We start from the raw sequence: 23651 nt of genomic DNA, 5'->3' as shown, positions 1-23651 counted from the left end.
AGCGACCTGGAGTACACAAAGAACATAAAACTCTTGAAGGGGAAGGTAAAAGTCTGGGATAGACACTGGAGATATAATTTCTCTTACCCTACTGTTTCAGGATCAGTTACTGAAAAGGCTGTCCAATACAAACTCAGGTTGAGCAGATGGCTCTGCACACCTAGCTGGAGCAAGGATGTAAGTATTTTTTCCCCTTCAAATTCAGGGAAAAGATCATTTATGCATTTCATAGAATGAGCAGGATTACATCTCACCTATTTCTCCAAATATGCTCTTTCCTGCCCTCAACTTTCCTTTAAAAATTCAGTTGCCCCCTCACTCCAACCACTGTTTCTTATATTACAGATTATGGCACACTAGTTGAATAATATGCATTAAGGATTTTTTTTTCCCTGGATCTGTAGCTAACTTTTTTTGCTAAATCAGTTTATAGATGTCTCCTGAAGGCCTTTTATACAGCATCAGTATGTCTCAGGAAAGCTCAACTCCACATAACAAATATCTGCTTCGACAGGGCCATGTGGGAAAGACATGTCAAGGAACACTCCACATCTCAGCATTTATATCCATAGCACCAAGATACAGTTTAACCATATTCATCCTTAAACCATGTTTATATCAACATTAGTTCATCATCTGTCACCACAAAGCAGTTGCCCATTTTTATTAAGAAAAGCATTTTTAAAAATCATAAACCCCAGAAGCAGGAAGTAAAAAGGGACTGTGTCTAGCTTATTGCTTTATGAATAAATGAGTGGGTCTTTGGTCAGAAAACAATCTCCTCAGTGCAACTTTATGAAATACATTCCTTATGCTCACTGAATTGGAATTAAACAGAGTAACGCATGGCAGGAGAGACAAGGTTCAACAAAAAAAAGGCTTAAATAAAAACTCTGGTCATAAGAAATCAGCCTACTTTTAATACTGTTAATGCTTATTGCTCCGTTGAGTATTCTGTTGCTCCACAGCATGGAAAAAGCAAACAAATCACAAAAGAAAGCATTAGAATATATTTTTTTTTAATTTTTATAAATAACTTATCTGTTACAAAGGCAGTTTACCCAGCTAAATCACAAAACCATCAACTCAAGATATCCAAATTAGGTTTTATTAATAAACAGGTAAAAACTGATTTGTCAATCTTCACATAGAACTGCAGATGAAGCTGAAAAACAAGGCCTCATTTTATAAACAAAATGCATTGAATGCAACTGCTTTGGGTCTACTGCCTAATTACCTGGGATTGACATTTTCTTCCCACATAAAAAAAAATTGCAAAGCCTTCAAAACAAAGGCCTCTGTGCATTCGCATAGATCACTTGTAAAACTCCTAATAAAAGTGTCCACTGGCAGATGTTTACAGTGGGTGACAGTCTACTTTGTCTCTTGCTACATGGTTAGCACTCCCTCCAGCCTCACACTAAGTGCTGCTGCTACATAATTCTTTGTGTGCCGTCTTTCATGCATATTGTACTGGAATTCCATTTTCTTGATCTCGGTTACATACATCCCCGATCATGTGAGTATTTTCCTTAAAAAAATAGATCATCAAAATAAAAGAGATGCTTGAGGTTGCTTCAGTGTTCAAGTCTGTTTGATTTCTCTTTTCCAGCCTTTATTTCAGTTGTCCTAAATATTGCTATCCTTGTTTTCTATAAATATGAGACTTCACCACAAAGTCAGGTATAGAAACTGGCTGCCAAAACAGGAAAGCATTTAAAGTCCTTGAACAGAGCCGTATGATGCTGCTGCTGTTGATTTTGGCACTTTAAGTACTTCCCCAATGAATCTCTCTTCAGGAGTCTGCAAGACACCCAGCAGATGAAGCAAGCTGAACTCGGATGCTGATCTGTTGGTGGGTTGAAAGTTTCCTAGTATAAAGTTTCCTCACAGCAGACAAAATGCTCCCTTTGTGTCACCCACCGTAAAACTCAGTGTACAGAGTGAACTATATGCGTGAACTCTTCCAACTTTTCCTGCACTTTTACCACGCTGCATCTGCAGGTCTTCACAGATCATCAGCATTTACAAGAGCAATGTACAGAACGAGCAGAGGAAAGCTATTTTGTGCATAGTTTTTTACTAATGCTCTTATTTTAAGGCATTGCTTCTCTCAGATAAAAGCTTAAAAAAAGGGACATGATCGTGCTTAATCACTTAAAGGGAAAAAAAGAAAGTTAACAAAAAGACTATTACACTATACATACAGAAGTACAAGAAAATAATAAAGGTGAGGAAAGGAAATCACTTAAAGCAGGCTCTAGAGCTATGTACAGTAGGAAAAGCTTTGGGGTATTTCACTGTGTGTATTGTACAGACAACGCATGCAGTTTTTCCTTTTCATCTTTAGATGTGATTGTAATGATTTCTGGCTTCACAGAGATGTTTTCAGGGAAGACAAGGCAAAGAGTACCACTGATTTGTGAAATTCTTCCCTTTATCAAAGGCACTATGTGGCAGCAAACAGTTAATATATTTAAACCTTGTTCCTTTTAAGATTTCCTTTGTGCATGTAGTGTTTCACTGAAAGCTCTGAAAACAAAAACACTAGCACTCTATTCCTTTCCCCTGTCAAAATTCAGTAGTGACACTGGGGCAGAGAAGAGGATGGGCGACACCCAGGCACTGAACACGGTGTGTGTTCCTGGTAATACTGTACATGGTTCAGGCAGCTGGCGAGTCTCTCAGCAGATTGCCCTTCAGCCGATGAGCGTCAGCTGCCTGTGACACAGCTCTGAGGTATTGCTTGCTCTGTGGGCTGACATTTAACAATAGCAAAACACCATCTTGTCACACCTTCCATTTTAAAAAACCCTATGCATAAATGCTTTTTTTGCCCCCCAATGCCTGGACAATTCCTTGTACGTTTGCTATGGTTTTAGGGAAGGTAATGGGCCTGTTGGCTCAGAAATGCCTGGGCATTTCACACTGTTCACAGCGATTTAAGGCAGGATGGTTTAAAAAAGTACAGGCGGTACAACTCCACTGAGCTCCCTCATCTTCATCTGTGTCTGGAACAGTCTTTGGTGTTTTCACAATGGACCTCTGATCTGTGACATGGAAGAGATAAGATAAGCAGTTACTAACTGAAAACAGCATGGAAAGAATTTTGAGATTTTTTTTTTCAGTAACTGAGAACAATCTTGTTCCTCTGAGAACAGCACAGTTATTAAAAGTGACAGAAGCAGCTTTTTACCACCCCCTTGACTACAGCTTGATTGTAGGTAAGCCAAAAGGCTCAAGGTAAAACTACAAAAATCAAGTTTCCCATCCCTTAACTCTGCTTTCTTCCCTTTCTTCCCTCAGTTCAAAGCTAAGGCATAAAAAGGAAATAAAATTTGCAAATTAATCAGCACAGGAAACATGGATTTAGAAGATTTAGAAGTCTGAGGTCTATGAAGTGGTCTAAAATTCATTATGACAAGAACTATGTGCTTTGTAACCCTTTGACATGTCAAACTTTTTGATTCTAGAAAGAAGGTAGCAGTTCTTCAAGCCAGCTCAGCATGCAGATGTATTAAATAAAAACCATTGCAGGGCTCTGTCACTCTGTCATGCTACAGAGTAATCATCCCAGCAATACCAACACATCTTTTTGCATGATGTGTTAGACAGGAATCTTCAAATATTTTAAAAGAGAAAAGAAGAAGAGAGAAAAGGAATGAAAAGGATGAAGAGAGAGATGAGTGACTTCTCAAGTTAAGGGTTCCCCAGTTTAGGTAACTGTGAAATCCTTTCAGCCCATTATTTCATCTGGAAAACATCTCATCAGCAACGGCAATTGCTGCAAAATGACAGCAAGATCTCCATAAGTACAACACTACTGATCACAGTACAAGAATTATTTTTGTTCTTTTGTGAACAGCAGTAATTCTGTTTTAAGTGAAATTCTGTTTTAGCTACATGATAGCTAAATTGAAGCTTAAAATAAAATTAAAATTAAAGTTAATGAAGAACTAAGATACAGCAGTGATACTTTTTTTTTAAAAAAGAAGAAATGTAACTGACAGAGGGTCTTTAGAGCTTATAAACCAATCAGGGTCAATTTTGTATTTTCAAGATAGATTGAATGAAACACTTAAATTTGGGAGTTCCTAAAAGATAAGCCAATAAAAATGTTGACAACTAGTCAAAGAAAATTAATTTTTCTTCTTTGATGGGTTAGTTTTTATTTATTATAAAAGGAACTACATAATTGACAGAACTTATAAGTTCTTCATGGTTCAGTTGTAAAATGTGTCTAATAGGAATGTGTTTGGATTTAACTTTACTTGGAATTTTCACTACCAGCTCAGGTAGTGGAAGGATAAAAAGTGCTTTATAAAGTATGAAAAACAGTATCAGTTTGGAAGTGCTGCAAAAGATCTGCAGGACAAAAAGTTCAATTTATCTAGACCATTTTACAATGCAGAATTGTCAGAAATCTCCAAGATGAGATTCTGTAACAACAGTTACTGCACACCCCAAGGACAATTAACCACACGCATCTATATTATGTGGAGAACTTCCAGGACAGAAAGACTGCACAGAAACACCTGTGGATTATCTCCATGTTTTGTGAGAAGGTGTGCCTAAAGTCATAGTATAATGATGTTCCAAGCAAGCTGAATTCATTCTCTGCTTTATGTAAAACACAAGAGGTAATTGTTCAGCTTTGTTTGACACCTTGAGAGCGGAACAAGCAAGTAATGTGCACACTAATGATAAACAGAACGCTTAAGAGTGGCTAATACTCGGCAATACTGACTCCCTACTGCTCTGCATTACTTTCCTGTTCAACTACCTAGAACTATATTTACCAATAGTCAGAAGAGGCTTTCATGTAACTTGTTAATAGAAATTCTGCAGTAACCATGAATTCCAGTGAGGGTAACCCACCTGAGTTGTTACTACATGTAAGTAAATCTACTGCCCACTATGGATAATGGTGAAGTCATCTAAGTGAGTTTCACTGGCCCCTAAGCAATGTACCTCATGCTCATTTTTAGAGAAAGATGGATGCTTCCATTACATAAACTGCCTTACAATATATTATTCATCTTTAACATAACCCATTTAATATACTTCTCTTTCCTGAATGTATGAGTAGAGAGGAAACAAGAGCAAACACAAGCATATTTACTGCCAATACAAATAAAATGTGAGGTTTGTATGCTTTTGAAGTAATCTATTTCAAAATCAACACTTCAACAAGATCTGTAAATTAGAACTTGGTATTAGATACAGACCAGGTATTTGTATCAAATCCAAATTTTATCAATACAATACCTTTGGGTTTTGGTGGCACGGGACCAAGAAATCCAATGTTATCGTAAAAATTATGAATAGCGCTGGGATTAAAATGTGGTCCTAAAAATAAAAAAAAAAACAAACGTGCAGCAGTTTAAAAAAATAAACTTGAGTAGGAAGGCATATCAGTTTTTTCTGGCAGTAATTCTGTAACCATACTATTATTCACTTATCGCCTTTTATATCAAGGTGTCAATACTGACCTAAGTGAGATATTAGTGATTTCAACAATACACTTTAACAAACTTATTGCCCAAAATATGTAATATAAAGTAAAGTCAGAGACCAGCTCTAGCAAACTAAACTCCTTTAAAGGTATCTTTTTCTATTACTCTTTAAGATCATTTTATTAGTAAATCATATCTGACTTTTTCCAAATTGCAACTATACTCAGAGATATCTTACCTACTACACAATGTATTATACAGGCTTAGAATTAAAACTCAAGAGAAAGTTCTGAATGCAATTTACTGTAACAACCAAAAAAAAAAAAATCACCCACTACTCACTCTATTTAAGGTCAGGCTTTCTGTGTAGCATTACATTCAGGACACCTGTCTGCCTTCTCCTGAACTGCAGGTAGACTGACTTTTGTGTTCATGTGTGGAACTCATGTCCCCAGCTGATCTAACAGCTCACTGCTTCTGGAGTGGGAAGCATCAATTCCTTCCCTCTCACTATCTCAGTTCTCCCTTCCTGTGCCTCTCCCTCACATCAGCTATAGCAAGCTTTTCCAGCAATGCAAGTTTTAGCTTGGCTTGTGAACAGAATCAGCTCTGCAAAGAGTCTAAAAAACAAATACAGAGCCAGAGCTAAGTGGCAAGAGAGAGCAGCAGGAAGAGAGAGGCTTTCTTGCTGGCAGTTCTTGAACTGGCTCAGCTGTCTCATCATTTCACCCCCATGACCAAAGGCTGTGTCCCTGCAGACAAAGAAAGCAGAGAGCACACTGGAAGTTACAACCACATTTTATATTTTCTACCTTGAGAGACTAAATACAGACAGAGGTGGAAGACAAAAGAGAGAGATGAACACATATGTATAGATGTATCACTCAAAAAAATTACTCTTTCTTTGATACACAGATAATCAGATTTGTATGAAATAGGAATGACTGTGGAATTAGGAAAATCATAAGGCCGACAAAAACAAGAGGCTTTAAAGACAGTTACTACCATGGTTTCACTCCCACTAGTGTGATGATTTATCAAAAAGTATGTATATCCATCATTTATGATATGGACTTTTTTGAAACATGTAGACAGTGAAAAAAAATCAACATTTACAGTTACTGATGTACTAAGACATACTGTACCTCTTGCTTGAAAAAGATCAATCTCTTTGGTTAGGCAATCTATGTCTATCTGCAGCTGTCTGTTACAACTTCTTAACTGTTGCATTTCTTCCAGCTGAAAAAATAAATCTGCCTGTTAGACAAATTTTCCCAGTTTATGAACAGTTATCATTCACGCACAGGTAGACAACATTTAATTATTTCAGAAATGATGATAAAAGAATCTTCCCTAATGACTACCTTTCTTTTAATCCAAGCATTATCTTAGAAAAAGCTTCCAGACCTACTGAATATTTCTCTCTCATCAGACTTCAGAGCAGACTGAACAACTCCAAACTTTGGTCAGGGCACAGCCAGTGGTCTGGTCCACCAGATCAATGGATGATCATCTAGCACTGAAAACTGGTGCATTAATTGGTTTCTTTGAGCTCAGTATATGCACCAAGACCAAAAGTACTTGGTGTGATAACAGTACGAGTATTAACTTGTAAGGACTATCACGCCAAACCTTTAGCGACTGCCTGTAAAAGCAGTTCTTCACAAAGCAACTAGCAAGCTGCAAGCTTGTGGTTAAATGACACATTTTTAGTCCTTACTCTGAACTCCACTGTTCACCAATTTAATTCTAACTATACTGCCTGTCCCTAGTATACTGTCAATATACGAACAAGTCTTCCTTCCATTTATTGTGACAGACCACACTTGTGGTTAGGTTTATACCCTACAGATGTTTCAACTTACTGATGGAATTTGGGAAACAGAATTCGATCTTTTCAGGCGCCTTCGTGTTAGATTATTCTCCATTTCATTGACCTCTGATTTTAGTTTATCCAACTTTTTCTTTTGAACCTCAAGTTCTCGTTGAAGTCGCTCCATCCTGGCCTTCTGGTGTACCAGTAAAGCTGCAATACATAAAGTCCCATTTTATCTACTTTATTATCCTTCACATGGCAACATCAGATTAAGAAGCAAGTTGGCACTCTTTTGGGAAAAACACTGAAAAAACCACTGCTACAGACTGTTTTTCCAATTTCCTCACAAGAAAAACTCTGCCATAAGACAGAAAGTGCTGTATTTTTGAAAACAGCACAAGCTAACTACAGACAAGCAAATATGAGGAAGCCATACAATGCAATAAACGGCCATGCAAAATTTAACTGTAATCTTAAAAACCGACAAGACTAACTACCTAAAGGCAGGAACAAATATTTCTGTGTGTATTCATCTTAACTACTGTAAAACAGGTAGCATGAAGAGGATTTCAGACAACTGCAATATGGAGATCTGCATATGCTTATTACAATTAGGACTGGATCCAGTGTTCATCATAGTACAAACCATCAAATGATACCAAATCATAAATAAGCACACCACTAGCAAACTGATACTTGTCAAAAGCTGGACTGTATGTCACTTTACCCCTAAACGATGGTGCAGAACCATTAGCTCAGCTTCTAATTTCTAACACTGGTTACTATTTGGAAAGCAAAAGGCACAGGGAGACCTAATTTAGAAACAATGAAGGTAGCAGAACTTCACAGTTTCAAACCACAGTTTTTTAAATCTATAAAGAACCTAAGTAGCAGATGACACAAATTCATGCAATCTAATGAGTTTATTTCACTGAAGGCAGGTTTACTATTAAATATAATCACAAAAGTAGATATCACTGCTGAAAGCAATAACCACCTTCTATAAAAATGTATTTAATTAAATAAACTAAAGAATAATTTTAATTTCTGCACAGCCATTCATTCATCCATCAAACTAGTAATTCCTAAACTGTGATCATTTTCACAGACTATGTACCTTTATATCACCCTGGAAATTATAAAGAAGTAGCAATAACACGGTATTTTAAAAAAGACTGAATTTGCCTCACAAAGTCTTTAAACCAAACTCCAGCTGGAACATGATGTTTAACTCCTCACAATTTCTTCAGGTACCAAAAAATTAGAAGCACTCAAATCTGGTTGCCTAGGTTTCCCAAATAATAGCAGAGGAAAAAAAAAAAAACCCAAAACAACATCAAAAAGATGGAATGCTCCACATCTCTGGCAACTGACTTCTCCTGCAGATCCTGCCTGCTCATTCATTCATTCACACATTGCATTTTGTCTTCCAGAGGTTCTTTAAAAGGAGGAACCATGCCAAACTATTTTTGAACAGTGTTACAGACCATACTGAGATCCAGCCTAGGCTTTTGAGTCACAAATGTTCACAAGATACTGAAATGACACCTAGCTTCTGCTACATTTTATTCAAATCGCAGAAGTTTTCATAAACAGACACCTTTACTTTGGGTCACAGTAGTTGCACTACAGTAAAAATTGTAGCTGTGCTCATATGTAAAATAAAAACATAATAACTGAAACCTCAGTATAAAGATTTTTGTTGAAGACTTGAAATTATCAGGTAAGTATTCTCAGCAGACAGCCTCTCCTCTTGAAAAGCCTTTTACAAACAGAAAATGAAGCTGCAAGTCTAAAGAAAGGAAATTAAAGACTACTTCGCCTCTACTCTGGTAGAGAGTGTACAAGTCCTTTTTCTTTCTACGTTTTATTTCCACTTTTAGACAGTCTCTTCTGTTTTCATTACCTTGGTAAGCCTGCTAAGGCAACACAGCAAAGCTCTACTGCCCAGACCCAGAACTCCTCAGACATGTCAAATGGTGGATGCAGGCTGCTGCCAAGTAGCCAGTGCTGCTGGATGTGCCAGGTGAGAAGCATTGTTACCAGGTTGTATGGCATGGCCTCAAGAGTTCAACTATGACCAAAACTTTGCCTGTGCATCCCTCATCTCCTTTTTTAAACTACTTTTGTAAAGAAAAAGAACCCAAGATTCCTCATTTTGATGTTCTCCCACCTGTGTGGTTTAGAAATTCGGCTGTCAGTGTGGAGCTGTACAAGGAGGAGAAGGCACTGATGGATGCCCCCAGCATTACTACATGCTTTTCATTTTCATGTCATGTCTGGAAAGTCATGCACTTTATTTTCCTAGGAACTTTGGGACTACCATCTCACAATTTCAAATCAAATCCCAATAGGTTTTAAAAACACACATTAAAAATTACCATTGTAATTAAAGAAGAATCACTTGACACTACTGCGCTATCCTTCTACTTATTAAAAGTAACTTTGATAAGGAACTTGAAAGAGATTGGTGTAAGCAGAGACTTTCATATACAATTTGGTAATTTTGTTTTAATACCAATTTGGTAGCTGCAGGAAAACAATGATGGGGGGAAGACAAAACCGTCCTATTTCAGTGTCGTAATTATGAATGGAAAGCTGCAATTTAAGTATTCAGCTCCCTCTAGCGTTGCTCAGAGCAACTGAAAACGTTTTCTTAATTAAGTGCAAACAGGGTATTTGGCACATTTAGTTTTTTTTATACTTCTGCATGTTTGCATTCAGCAGAGTACAGTACACTTCAATGCCCTGGCAGATGCCACTGTTTCCTCTGACAACCAAAGTGCACATTTTCACATAAAAGCTGTATATCATTATAATTACAGGAAGGAGCATAAAAGTCTGGAGGACAAAAGTTCACTCTTCCTCTCCCAGAGACCTTCTCAGTCGGGCACTAAATATACCTTGAAGTTTGTAAATGTATGCATAATTGTTTTCTCAAAGACTCTGTGAATGTGAATTATAACATTAAGAGTATATTTTATTATTTTAAATGTTTCTAAGATAAATTCTAATCTAGGAATACAACGATTTCACCCTATCCTATAGACCTACACATTTTTAAAGTCTCTTAGTTTGTCAGATATGGAGGGGATTTCTGACAATGCAATTACACTGCGGCAGGAGGTTCATGAGAGTCTCACAACTTATGCTTGGGCATGTTGTCTAAACCTGAAGCTGCACAGAATTCAGTCATCTGATATGCAACTTCAATAGTTCAAACTGATTTCTTTGTTCTCTCTTTTCAATACTCTCTTCCCCTAATTTTTTAAAAGAACATCAGTGAAGAGTGGGGCCTGATACACAGAGCCAAATATAAGGTGGTATTTTTTCTTAGACCATATGATGCAATGGGCTCAGAGCCCCGTGGTGCATAGGCCACAGCTGTATCTTATTTAAGTCTTTTTTCTTAAACATCTACGAGGACTGGCTGAGAATGAAAAAAAGTTGTTTCCTGCAGCTTTATTTTTTTTTTTAAGTTTCAAAGATCTCCAAGAAACCAAAGCAAGAGCTGTGCAAAATATTAATTTACTAATCTAGTTTATAAATTAATTTATTTACTTTAAAAACAGAGTGGCAAGAATTGCTAAGCAAACATGCTTCCACATATATAACTATAGTTGGTACCAATGATTCACTCAACTTTGCACACCATCCTCTTTCAAGTTGAAGAAAATAATATGAAAACATCAGGCAGTCAAAGGCATATAATATTTAACCAAAGGACTTAAGTTCCCTAGTAAGAAAACATGCACCCAGTGATTTTATTATACAATTATGTATTTTCTTGAGAGGTTGCCTTCACTTTATACAGATGGAAAGCTATATCCAGAATGAGCAACTATTAAATAACTGTTCAGCCTCACTACTCATCACATGACATGCATACATCACAAAAAGGTATCTGAGTACAGCATTTTCAATTTCTAACAAGATTCCAATTTTCCATCCATAAGACATGTTATACTAAACTAAATTATACATTGAAATCCCACTTAACTACTTCATATTAATAAAACTAATTATAAATTGTAATCTCTACTAAGTAATGGGAATACTCCTGCACACTGACAGAAGTGATACTGAACACATAAAAATGCATCCTCTTTTGGCTGTCCTTCTGGGCATGCATCTAGCATTACTCTTCTCACAGCACCATGAATTCTTACTGACTTTAACAGCAGACACATGCACTCGACACTTCCACAAGTGAGTCCTCAGTATCTCAGACTAGAATCCTAGAAAATGAGAAACATCCCTCAGCAACCAGTTCTGAGAAGTCTGGTGACAGTGAGTTTCTCAGGATGACAGAGTCAGTGCCAGAGATACAAGCAAGCATTCCAGGAAAATGACATTGATCTTATCTGAGCAGTACCCACTCCTTTACACATTCTGTAACCTCCAGGTTTGGCAGCAAATAAGACAGAGATCTGGGGCAGCCTTCTACTACCCACTGCAACTTTCTTGGGAGGGAAACCAGAAATATCATGGAAGGAGACTGAGGCGCCTACACACACTACAATTAAGCAAAGTTTCTTTCATGGCAAGCAGCAGCACCTACAGAGAAGTCAAACACATCTTCTGTTCTCCTGGGTTGGACCATGTATATAAATGTAAAATAAATAAAAAGAGGAAAGGAAATTTCATCTGACATCAAAGCAACTCCATCTTCCACCCCAAGGTTTCTTTTTCCCCAAGCCAGTTTCAGTTCTCCCTGCCAAGATAAGGAGCACTCTGGTAGAAAGAGAAAAGCTGATAAAAATACATCTTTCTCTAATCACGGCCAGAGAAACTACTCATCTTCTCTGGCTAAAATTAAAATGAAACAAGCACCTTGCATGGAAGGATTCTGGCAGTCTGGCTAAATCATAAGCAATTTAGAATACAGAGAAAACATGAAGTAACTCAAATCCCTTTTTGTATGCAAGACGAAAAAGAAACCACTGCTAAGTATAAGAAACATGTTTAAAAGCAACAGTTAGGACTTCCAGATATCAATATCATACAGTAAGTCTATCATAGACTTCTCAACTTTACAGATATTAATTAATAACAAAAATGTAAGAAACACTGCACTTCTTGCAGCAGAAATGGAGCACACATGCCAGAAATCTCTACACGTAAAGAACTTCAGGACTATTAAGTGCACTTTCTAGTGAAGGACACAGAAGGATGGTGATTTCCTGAGGTCCCTAAAGTTGTACCAGCCCACATCATAGATCTACACATCATCTAATAGCTGCAGCTTGGCTTCAGGAAGAGCTGGGCTCCATGGCAACTATGAGGTCAATGCTTCCGGAGCTCTACGTTGTGTATCAGGCTTGCCTGACCTTGATACACTGAATGCTGACACCTGCAGCTTGCGGAGAGGTCACAGTGGCCATCACTACCAAGGGTACAAGAGATAAAAAGGTAGAACTGGTAGAAGTCAGTGCCCTCAGAAAGGAAAAACAGACAAAAAGGACAACTCTCCAAAATGAGCAGTTTGGCAAGCCCCTAAAAAGTATCCAACTTGCTTGGGAAGCAAGTTCATGACCTAAAAGACTGTTTAAAGCCTAAGGACAAGATTTCAATTGCCATATTTCTGGTATATGAAGTTTTCTAGGACTAAGACTAAAACAAACAGCTAAGTCTCCCTCCAAAGTAAGAAATGGAAATATGATATGGGGGGGCAATTTTTTTGCTTACCTACAGATGAATTTTCTGAAGTTCTTTATGCACTGAACATAAGAGAACGTAAGGATGATTAGCTTTTTGGTTTTGACACATAACCTTTGGAAACTCTTGAGTTAGGATTAACTATTCCTCACTAATACAGTTATATCCAGAAGTAGTGCACAAGCTGGAATCATTTTTTTATTTACTTCATTAACACGGTACTCCAGATGCAGATCTGGCTTCCAGTGTCCTGATCACTGTACTTACTTACAAAAAATAAAATGGCTAAGTTCATCTGAAGAATGTTTACACTGGTTGTGCAACAGGCCAGTTTTTTAAATTCAGAATTGTTTGCTAGGTCCAGAGGGGACCAGTGAGGTCAAAGACAAATTATTTTGACAACCTATTGTGAATACTGCTTAAATATCCTAAGACTCATTCAACATTTTTATGTAAAAAGCTCACAGGAGGGTTAATAAACCATTAAGTTGGTAATAAAAGCATGCAAACCCATGAAAACAGAAGAAAAAGATTAACAGGTTATCTCGCTTTATCACATATTCTAAGCTTTACGCCTCCATTACCACTGACCCCTTAAAACAGATTCCTTTGGTTTGGTGTTCCTTTTCACATTTTAAAATGTAACAGAAGTAAGTATCAAGACTTTAAGCATTTTATTGCCAGGAACATAATAGGAAACATGGAGGCCAGGCCAACACTTTGTGCCATTAACTGCTTTTGAAGTCTGCTTTTTTTCTTCTTAAAGAACACTCGCAAAAAAAAAAATTATCCAATGTAAACAGTATCTCAACAGATTTAAAAATCTGACAATGGAATTGTAGCTTTAAATCACTAGGACAAGTTGAACAAACTAGATTTTTCTTTCATAACAACATAAAAATGAAGATGGTATGATTCCACTTCATTAAACAGATAACATATCTACTTAAGACAAACAGAAGAATATCTCCAAGTATTCAGTTACATGTCTTTACCATAAAAAGAAATCTATGAATTGCTTATAAAATGCTTTTATTTATTTAGGAAACACAGATGCTAAAACTAAAGACACTGTATTAACGTCATAAAGGTTACTAACTGTTTCCTGTTCTGCAATCTACACACTGAATTGACAACCTGGTCAAAATCTCTGCAATTTATATTAAGAATATTACCTTGTGTGTAGGCAGCATCATCAGATCCCATACTCAATTTCCGTGCATCACTGATCCTATCCACATGTGCTAAAACAGGGTCAGTAAGATGCTGGATACCCTCTGGTTCAACATAGTGATCAGGAAGGTTTAGAAGGTTTGTAGGTTCAAAAGTTGGGGATACTACCCCTGGGGAAACTGCAGGGGGCTTATTTGGAGAAACTGTAATTTTAAAAGTATATTTTGTGTTAGGCTGAGTAACAACCACTCGAGGAGAAGTTGCAGTGGTGCTGTTGCCCACTGCTCGACTCTTGGGTGGATGGTGATGAATAAATGCAGGACCCATGCTTACTTGACCAGACATATTCCTAGCAGTAGTAGATACTCCAGGATTTGTGGATATGAAAAGCGTGGGCTGGTTCCGCACAAGTTGATCATCTCCTGTTGTGGCATTTGCTGAAATGTAGACCTTGGGCTGACCACGTGTGATCACTTCATCAGTATTTGGAGGACTGGCCGATATGTAAACAGTGGGCTGACTTCTACTTAATGTCTGGCTATTGAGGGAAGAGGGAACGGTGGAGGTGCGAGGGCCAGTTGAACGCAATTTAGAAGAACTGTTTCTTTGTGGCGGTTCAAGTTTGATTTCAATTTGATTTTTGCGAGGTCCTGTGGATATATTCTGAATGTTGTATTGGCTATGAGCAGAAGATTGTGAGCTACCAGACGAATGAATCATAGGTGCTTGTGGAGTAGTAGGAGAACTGATAGGCATGTACACATGAGAAGTCTGGTGGCCTTGCTGGTTTGGCTGTGTTGAGTGTTGCGATGAGGTATGTGGCGTAGTACTGGATGTAGGAATAGTAGTCCAGGGACTTGGCTGTGAAGGCTGGTAGACTTGCTGAGGGTGCATGGGATTAAACTGAGATGCCCAGCCTGGCTGCTGCTGTGTTTGCCGAGCAGTACCACTAGGAGCTGTGATGTAAGGCCTAATATAGATAGAATTTCCCTGGGGACTGTTAAGTACAGGAGGAGGTACACCATGTATGTGCAAAGACGTTGGGGTATTGCGACCAGGCTGAATGTTTGGGGCTAAAGTTACCATAATGGGGTTGAATCTGGGTGTTTGTTGAGACAAGTTAGATACTCCTTTGCTGCCTAGGTGAAATCCAAGATGCTGCCCTGGATTAGAAGCACTAACTGTATTAGCCATCCCAAAGACATTAAATCCTTGTGGAACCTGCGCAGGTGCTGTCTGTGGTTCCTGCTGAAACAGTTCATTGTTGGACTGACTGGTTTGAAGGTGTCCATCACTAATACTGTGAGCTAGAGTCCTACTTCCATTCATTCTACTTCCTTCTCTTCCATGGTGATAGACGTTCTGTGACTGCAAATCCAAATTAAGAGATGTCATGTGATTTCGTAGTCCAGGAATCCCAGAATCATCCGAAAAATTCAGGTCTCCTTCACCGTAGAGATATTTTGTGCTCTCTTGAGAGAGAACTGCACAACAGGCATCCAAATTATTGTTATTCTAAAAAAGACAGATGAAAGTTTGACATTACTGATAAAATACTGTCACAGTTATGTATGAATACATCCAATCACAACTGAAAAATGAACAACACAGCATCAGATAGAAAGCTTTAGGTGGCTGGCTAGCGTAGCTGCTCTATACACACAAGGGGCTTGCCTGTGAAGCTCACTGCTCTGGGAACAGTGACTGAGCCAGTGGCACCAAGGGCAGAGTTCTGCATTGCCTCTGAAGCAGTGACAGGGAGATCCTGCACCTTGGAAAGCTAGCTTTATACAGTATGATACACCTTGGATGAATACTTTCCCTATTCCTTCTCAGTTTCAGAACCATCTTCAGCAGAGACCAAAGCTCTGGCTTTAGGGAGGAAAATGACAGCAGGAATGGATTCATAGCATCTGCGTAGTATTGATTAATAACTTAAAAACAAAAATAAAAACATTTTTAAATGTTTTCCCAAACACTTCCATACCAGTTATGCATTACCTCCTGCTGAAAACAAAGTGAATCTTATGAAGAGAAGAAATACACAGACTAAAGAAACTGTACATGACTTCAGAAGAAATGCAAAAATTCAGTTTATACAAATACATCAATGACCATTCTTTTTTAAGATCAAAACTATTAATTGAAAACCCAGAGGACATTTGTATTTTCATTTTAAATCACTGCTTGCAAAGCTTTGAAATACTTTTTATTTGTACCTTTTAAATCTAGTAATAGGATGATTTGGAACAGAAACCACAACCTAGCTAACTCTTTTTTCAAGAGCATTTCAGATGCAAACCGCTAATCTCTTCTCCCTTTCCACATGTGTAATAATATTGTACTCTAATCTTCCCAACTGAGCTTCCTACATGAGGATTGTTAGAAAGAGTGAACATACATCAGTGACCTAATTTCTTCATACTGTGCTCCATGCTTATCACTTTTCACACAGAACCTCCCACCCCTCAAGAAATAAAGGTTAATACTTTCAGCCAGAAGAGCACCTGTTCAGGCCTACGTCATTAACACTAAATAGGTGGCAAATCCATCTCGCACAGAGAAACGGTTACTAGAAAATATGCATGTGATCAAGGAAAAAAGTGCATGTGCCAAGTAGCAACGTTATCAGTTAGTTAAAAAGTAACACAACCAGATAAACTGATTCATGCTACATGCTTTCTATTTTGTCATTTTTGTTAAACTAGCAGACATTTCTCATTCTTCAACCACTATGAAGGTGACAGTGTTGTGCAGCCATAGCAAGACTGTCTCTACCTCACAGATGTACAAAAAAAAAAAAAAGAAAAACGAAAACAGAACTGGGAGAGGGATGACAAGGCTAAACTTCACCCACAAAACCAAAACTATGTGTTCATACAGACCAGATACAGTTCTGAATTCTTCCAAATTAAAGAAAAAAATAATCTCAAAAAAAACCCTAGCCGGAGAACTTTTTAAAATGACAGGATTCTCTGAAGGCTATCTATCGAGCCAGCGCTATATATTGCTGCAAAAAAGTATTCAGCGATATGAAAATGGATCAAACTGGATACATATATTGGCTCTAGTTTGGAATAAGCACCAGAGGATGAAGTAATCAAAGGAAGTTAGTAGTGAAGAAAGGAAGCACACGGACAGAACAGTGGTAAGATAAGAACAATAGCCTGGTATTTGTTGCAAAGGAGAAAAGGGAGCCAGAAAAGGGAAAAAGATAGGATGCCACAGAAAAACAAGCTAGAAAGATCTCAAAGGCAGATTTTGCATGAAGTGAATTAAAATTATTAACAGAAAGGCCAAAAATACCAAACCAAAAAGGAACAGGCCAAGCTTGCAAGGCCCTTACATTCAGCTTGAATGCATTTCTTTGGACAATTTTTTTTTCTTTTTTAAGACCGCATCCAATCAATTCCAAAATTTCAGTGACGTCAATGAGAAAATTGGAGAACTCAAAGGGGAAACGGGGGCACATGGAACCCCTGGCATCTTCTGGCTGGCAGAGGCAGAGTTTCAACCGCTTCTAGCTCTTTACAGATCAGAGAACCGGTTGATGGCAGAACTGAGCATATTCCAGCAAAACAATACCCCTCATCTTATCTCTGCCCATGTCCCATTTGAGTTTAAAATGTTGGCACCCTGAAAGAGAAAGAAAAAAAAAAGAAAGAATAAGAATGTTGGAGGGAAATGAGGAAGCAAGGAGAGGACGTAGACTTGAGGAGCAGGTACAGAATGCTCCGGACACAAAAAACAGAGTAACAAGGAACAATGTCCACTGACTGTGGGCACTGCAGTGACTCCTTTAAATGAGAAGAATGGGAGATCTGAATGCAGGAGGCTTGTTGGGAAGAACAGAGGGATACAAAACTTCTTAGGAATATTTAGTGCTGTCAGCCCAAGACCTTTTACTACCTAGATTAAGCTGGTTTAGGTTTCCTCCTATTAGCTCTTTGGTGGTCCTCTGCTGTTAGCATGCTATATATCGTTTAGGTATTTCAACAAAGGGCTATTTACCTTGAGGTATTTGCATATTCTCTCTATCCCTAATTTTTTCATTATAAACATATAATGCTATAAATCTTCCTTTAGAAACAAGCTGTGTTTGTTTACAAAGAATTCATGAAGGATGACTGAAGTATCTGTACATTTTTTCTCCACAATTCACAGTTATCCAAAGAAATTTTCCTTGTAATAAAAGCCTCATCAATAATATTATAAACTGCATAATTGCTTATATTCTTTCAGATTCTCACTTGGGGTATGACTCCTAGCTTAAAAAGAATTTCACCCTGACATACGATGGCTGCACATAAGGTACTGTGGGGACAAGGCACTTTGTATACCAAATGTCCTCAAGTACTTGTCTTTGATCTGAAATACACTTATTGCCTTTCTTGGAAATTCCTTCCACTATGTTCAGCTACAAGGTGGCAGAACTCAGGATTCAGATACTGTTCCAGCAGCATTGAAACATGCGCACCAGAATTCTCAAATTCTGCTTTTCAATCTTTCCCATCAGTCCAAATACAAAATTTGTTGGTTTGAAGATGTCACGTTAGGCAGCTTTTATAACAACCCCAAACAAATCAAAACACAACAAACAAACAAGACCCCAAGCCAGAGAGTAGCAAAGCTAGAAGGTGACTCAGAGAAACCAGAGCTCATGAAATTTCAAAAAAACACCAACATGACAGGATTTTCTTGGTGAGTCTTAGTTCACAAAAAAGGCAGCTTTCCAGTGTGACAAATTAGTTTAACAATACTGCACACACAGAACATTAATTACTTTAGACTGTTTTTGAAAGATTCTCTTATGAAAGCTGACTTAGAACACTTCCTCAAAATCTAAATCCATCCCCATAAATCTGTCATATGGGATGCACAGTATCTTTTCTTCACAGTTATAAAACTCTTTTCATTTAAAGAGATCCACTGTATTCAATGTTACGAAGACCGCTGACTCTATTAAAGACAAGCATTAGTTTTTAAATTTATCAAGAATTACATTCAAAAGATGATTACTGATGCATTCACTTCATCAAGTCTACAGACCTTGCTGAACAAGCAGCTCTCGTGTTCCAAGAATAAAACTGTACTTGTAGTATAGAGTCCTACAGGGCACTAACAAAAATAGCAGTGTACAATCCTGAGAACAAGTACAGGCAATTTATACTCTGGTTCAGTTTCCATTTCAGCTAAATAATGAAAAAGAAAGAACTGGAGAAAGCTTGAAACTTCATGAGCCCCAAGCAGAATTTTGCCACCTTGCAAATCAAAACCAATTTTGTTGATGAAATGCACTTTTCACAACTTCTTACTCTAGAAAGACCGGAGAGTCATGATAAAGTCTTGGCAATATGAATGTTAAATTGTCACAGACACTTTTCCCAGCAGTACAAACACTTTATTTGAATGCATATGTGTGTGAGTACATATACCTATGTAAGTTTAGAAAAATATGTATTTCATACATAAAAATACATATAAATAGCAAGACAAAAAATTAGGATATAAAGAATGTTGAATCATAACCACAGTTGTCCTAGCCACACTCCAAAGAAGTTAGCTTCTGGGAAGCCATAACATCTTTTTTCCTATCAGTGTATACTGATAATCAGTATGACTACTTGGATAATTCTCTCATTAACCAGAGTAAATCAAATGTTGAGTATCTTAGAATGAAAAAGAAAATCAGCTATTATGGATGCTTTGAATTGATGGAAAATGCAAAGCAAACACATCTAAGCAACACAGTTAAATAAGTCAAATCTACCAACATAAGTTAACTCCAGGCATTTAGGTGTCCCTTTGGGCTTTGAAGGGACATTAATTTATCTTCTGAAGTAGCTAACATGATACAGAACAAGAAGCTGAAACAAAATATGGTATGTGCTCTGATAGTGGCAGCATTAAAAAAACAGCTGCATGTAGAAGTTGAGAATATGCAGCTTTAGCACTAACTACAGCACTGGTCAAAAAAGATTTTTTACTATCAAGCCCAACAAAAATCCAATAATTAATTACATAGACTCCAAACGTACAGCAAAAAAATGAAGCCCAATCTGGCAACCAAAGCCCTGGGCAGATGCACACCAGTGCCTCACCCCTGCCTCTGGTCTAACACTGTGGAAGGGAGGCTACAAGCACCTCATCCTGCCTGAGAGAGCCCGACTTGGAACACCTGGCTGTGCCCATGCCACACTCCAGGCTTCCTGCTGGAGAGGGTACCTAAGGCCACCAGTGCTGGCTCTGCAGGCCAAGGGAGCTGGGAATGGAAAGTATTGGTGCCAATCTGCATGCAGGCAAGGGCCCACCTTTAAGACTGATGGAGACCAGGTAGCAAAGTTTCTTCTGGACCTGCTTCAACACTCAAATAAAAATTAAAATAAAATTTTAAAATGCTGCTCATTGTAGCATTGCCTTAAATTGTCTCTGCTGGACTCAAGTTGGCTTTGCATCCCTTCTTTTGCCACAGCTAGTTTTGGCTGTTGAGATGGCCAAAAGTCATGAGCATACTGATTGGTGAGACAGCAGTCTCCATGCACACACCAAATATTGATTTACAGCCTGATTTACTTTGGACCACCCCTGATTAGGCATGGAAAAAGAGAGGCCAATTTAACACTTTGCTTGCTGTGCAATATAAAGAAACTGGTTGAGCATATTTGCTTCATTTATAGAGAAAAAGAAAAACATCTGCTTTCAAAGGAGACGCCCATACAGAAAGCTTAAATTAGCAACGTTGCTTACTTGTACAGCCATGAACAGAGCACTGACCTGTAACATGCATCTGGACACAACACCTTCAGGTACCTCAGGAAACTTCTGTCGCAGGTCATGTAAAACCTGAATATCAATTTGCTGGCTTCCTTGGGCCATTCGTATCTTGCCTGGTCAGGATTGTTTTTCAACAGGCAGTTTTAGGCCTTAGTAAAGGGAGTACTCATCTCTTCTGTCCCAGCATTTTCTGCAAGAGAAAGGAAAGCCTTGAGACACCAAAAGCAGGCACTTCTGATGTAACAGAAGAACACCCCACAAACTGAAACACACATACAAAATCCCTTTTCAATTATGCAGCCAAAGTCTGTACTTTATTTTGATGTTTTCCAATGTGACATTTCTAAGTAATTTTCCTTCACACATTCATAACCTTGAAAATTGCCCATTTATAGACACATCTGACAGTCAGTTTTCCTTCTATCTTTGGTTTTATACTGATATTATAAAATACATTCAGAATAATAAAAAGACTTTATTTACCAAAGTATTAAAATTATTTGGTTTAAAAACAGTATTTTTAGTTATTTTAAACACAACTGAACACAAAGTAGTCCACACCAAATATTGGAAAATAGTGTTCACTTGACTTTTGAATGTAGCTGCATTTTTACCTTTACCATCATTGTTTTTGTTTACTGTCAGGATATTGTGGATAGAAGTTCAATGTCTCTAAGTTTCAGAAATTACTAGCAATTGTCTACTTGGTTTTCACCCAACATACTTCAGAATATTCTGAAATTATTACTAGAAGGAAATAACACTGCAGGCTTCTCCAGCTAATTCTGTTCCTGCTTTGAAGGAAATTATGAAAGCTATGAATAAGACAATTTCACAATCACCAATCAACACATTCATACAAATGATCTGTCCGGACCATATGATACCTACAGGCATTTACCAAGAAGAATTTCTACCAATAAATCTTCAAAGAATGCACCTGTGTGTTAAGCAATGGAATGGGATCTTCTTCATATAAACTAGTATTATAAATAAATATGGTTCATAGAAACCCTGGCATAGTCAACTCCAATGAACATTTGCCTCTTAAATTAGTAAATCTTATTCAAGCATCTCCATGAATTTTATTCACTTTCTCTGTGGCAGAGCAATTCAACAAGTTACTTAGTCCATATCTCACTAGAAGTACATGTGTGTTACTTCTTCAGCATTTACAGTGCTGGACTAATTTAAGCAGTGATAAGACTACTGATCTTGCACCTTCTTTAAAGAAAAAAGGAAAACACTCTTCAAATGAAACAGCTAAACAACTATATTGTTTATCAAAAACTGTATTGCAATACTTCTCTAATTAAACTTCAAACCCAACGAGACCAGAGCAAATCCACAAAACCAGAAGATTCTATTAACAAGAAAACTGGTTTACCCTAGTTCAGTATTAAATGCCACTTTTCCACCCCTCTTCTACAGAGCAGTTCATTAAACTTCCTGCTAATTTTTTAATTCCCCTCAATCCTCCTAAGATATCTTAATTTTTTTCCAATTTCTCTAGCCTAGAATAGCAAATTCTATGACCTCCATCTCAAGTTCCCTGGACAGTACAAAATTTTTGTATTTACTCTTCATTTAAATTGTACCAATAGAAAAGCACCTTCACAGCTGTCACAGCAAAAACTCTGTTGAAAGAGATTCATCCATGTAGTCTATTCAAAAAACCACAGAGAATAAATAAAAAAACCCAGTACTTAAAACAAATGCTCCACATTGTCACCCCAGTGCTTCATTTCAATAAAGTATTTTGTGTTCTAACTCATTTTTCAATGTCTGAAGTCTTAATAAAACACACAATGACCACAGTTCCCATTTATTACTCCAAAGCAGCAAAGTATTGTAACAATTACCTTATACTTCAAAAGTGCTACAGAAAAACTTGTCTGCATCTTCATGAGGTGTAAAATGATTTATGGGTCATCATTCAGTGTTTGCAAAGTTCAATTATTTGTTGGTAGCATGCAGAACTTGGGAGATAGCTTATTTTTATTTTTTCTACAGTACTTTTAAGTTTTGTTGGCTTAGCACCAAGCAGATGCCTGCAAGCAGTATCACTACTAAATCTGCTGATAAAGTTTTGCACGTGTGCATCAAATGTCTCAACATAGCAAAATATTTTTACAGTAATATGGGAGGAAGTGAAGCAAAGAGGCTCTGTCCCCACTATTTTAACTCAGAGAAATACACTCCAACACAAAAAGAAAGATTAGTTTCAATTAATTAGTTTCAATTACAATAGGCAACTGATATGGCTTTACTGACAATTTAACATATGAAAAATGTATCATACGAATATGAAGGTCTCATTCCAATCATCACTTCAAGAAGAAAAACCCACTAAAGAGCTCAAAGATATCAAAAGATTATTAATAAACTCAAATTAACCTTAAGGAAGGCTGAAGTGAAAGGTCATGAGGTCTTTTGAGGTCTCTCTAGTAAAGACAGATGAAAAGTTTTTTTCCCAGTTCCTGATGTTGCAAGAAGCTACAAAAAGGACTCAGGATGCATCTCCAGGGGCAAACTTAAAGGAACTGGAAGTTACTTTGACAGATGGAAGCTTAAGGGACAGACACACCACACTGTTGTCAGTCATGGAACTCAGGATCATCCAGAATATTGCCAGAAAGTTACATATGCAAGTGGAAAATAAAAGGCATGAATGCAAGAGTGAATAGCCAAGACTGCCAGTAATTAAGGCTGTAGAAGAAAAGGGTATCAACAGGAGGCAAAAGAAACTGCTGGCAGCAGCATTTTTGCTTCAT

General features: G+C 37.6%; 1 protein-coding gene across 2 annotated transcripts in view; it reads right to left on the bottom strand.

Moving 5' to 3' along the window:
- Positions 1–1002: 1002 nt before the first annotated feature.
- The window catches only part of TAB2 (TGF-beta activated kinase 1 (MAP3K7) binding protein 2), a 60621-nt gene continuing 37972 nt past the window's right edge, over positions 1003–23651 (bottom strand). The window contains exons 1-7 of one of the 2 annotated variants that reach the window (XM_063151552.1): positions 20878–21030; positions 17450–17739; positions 14106–15618; positions 7322–7482; positions 6602–6695; positions 5269–5349; positions 1003–3050 (exon numbers count right to left, since the gene is read on the bottom strand). In XM_063151552.1, the coding sequence (XP_063007622.1) occupies positions 2905–3050; positions 5269–5349; positions 6602–6695; positions 7322–7482; positions 14106–15618; positions 17450–17575 (2121 nt within the window). In that variant the 5' untranslated portion in view covers positions 17576–17739; positions 20878–21030 and the 3' untranslated portion in view covers positions 1003–2904. Of the gene's footprint in view, positions 3051–5268; positions 5350–6601; positions 6696–7321; positions 7483–14105; positions 15619–17449; positions 17740–20877; positions 21068–23651 lie in introns of those variants that run through there. The other variant, XM_063151553.1, reaches the window with a different exon arrangement.

Source organism: Melospiza melodia, chromosome 3, assembly GCF_035770615.1.
Source record: "Melospiza melodia melodia isolate bMelMel2 chromosome 3, bMelMel2.pri, whole genome shotgun sequence".
NCBI classification, from domain to species: Eukaryota; Metazoa; Chordata; class Aves; order Passeriformes; family Passerellidae; genus Melospiza; species Melospiza melodia.
The sequence above is the reverse complement of the archived record's forward strand: the minus strand, read 5'-3'. Positions and strand labels throughout refer to the sequence as shown.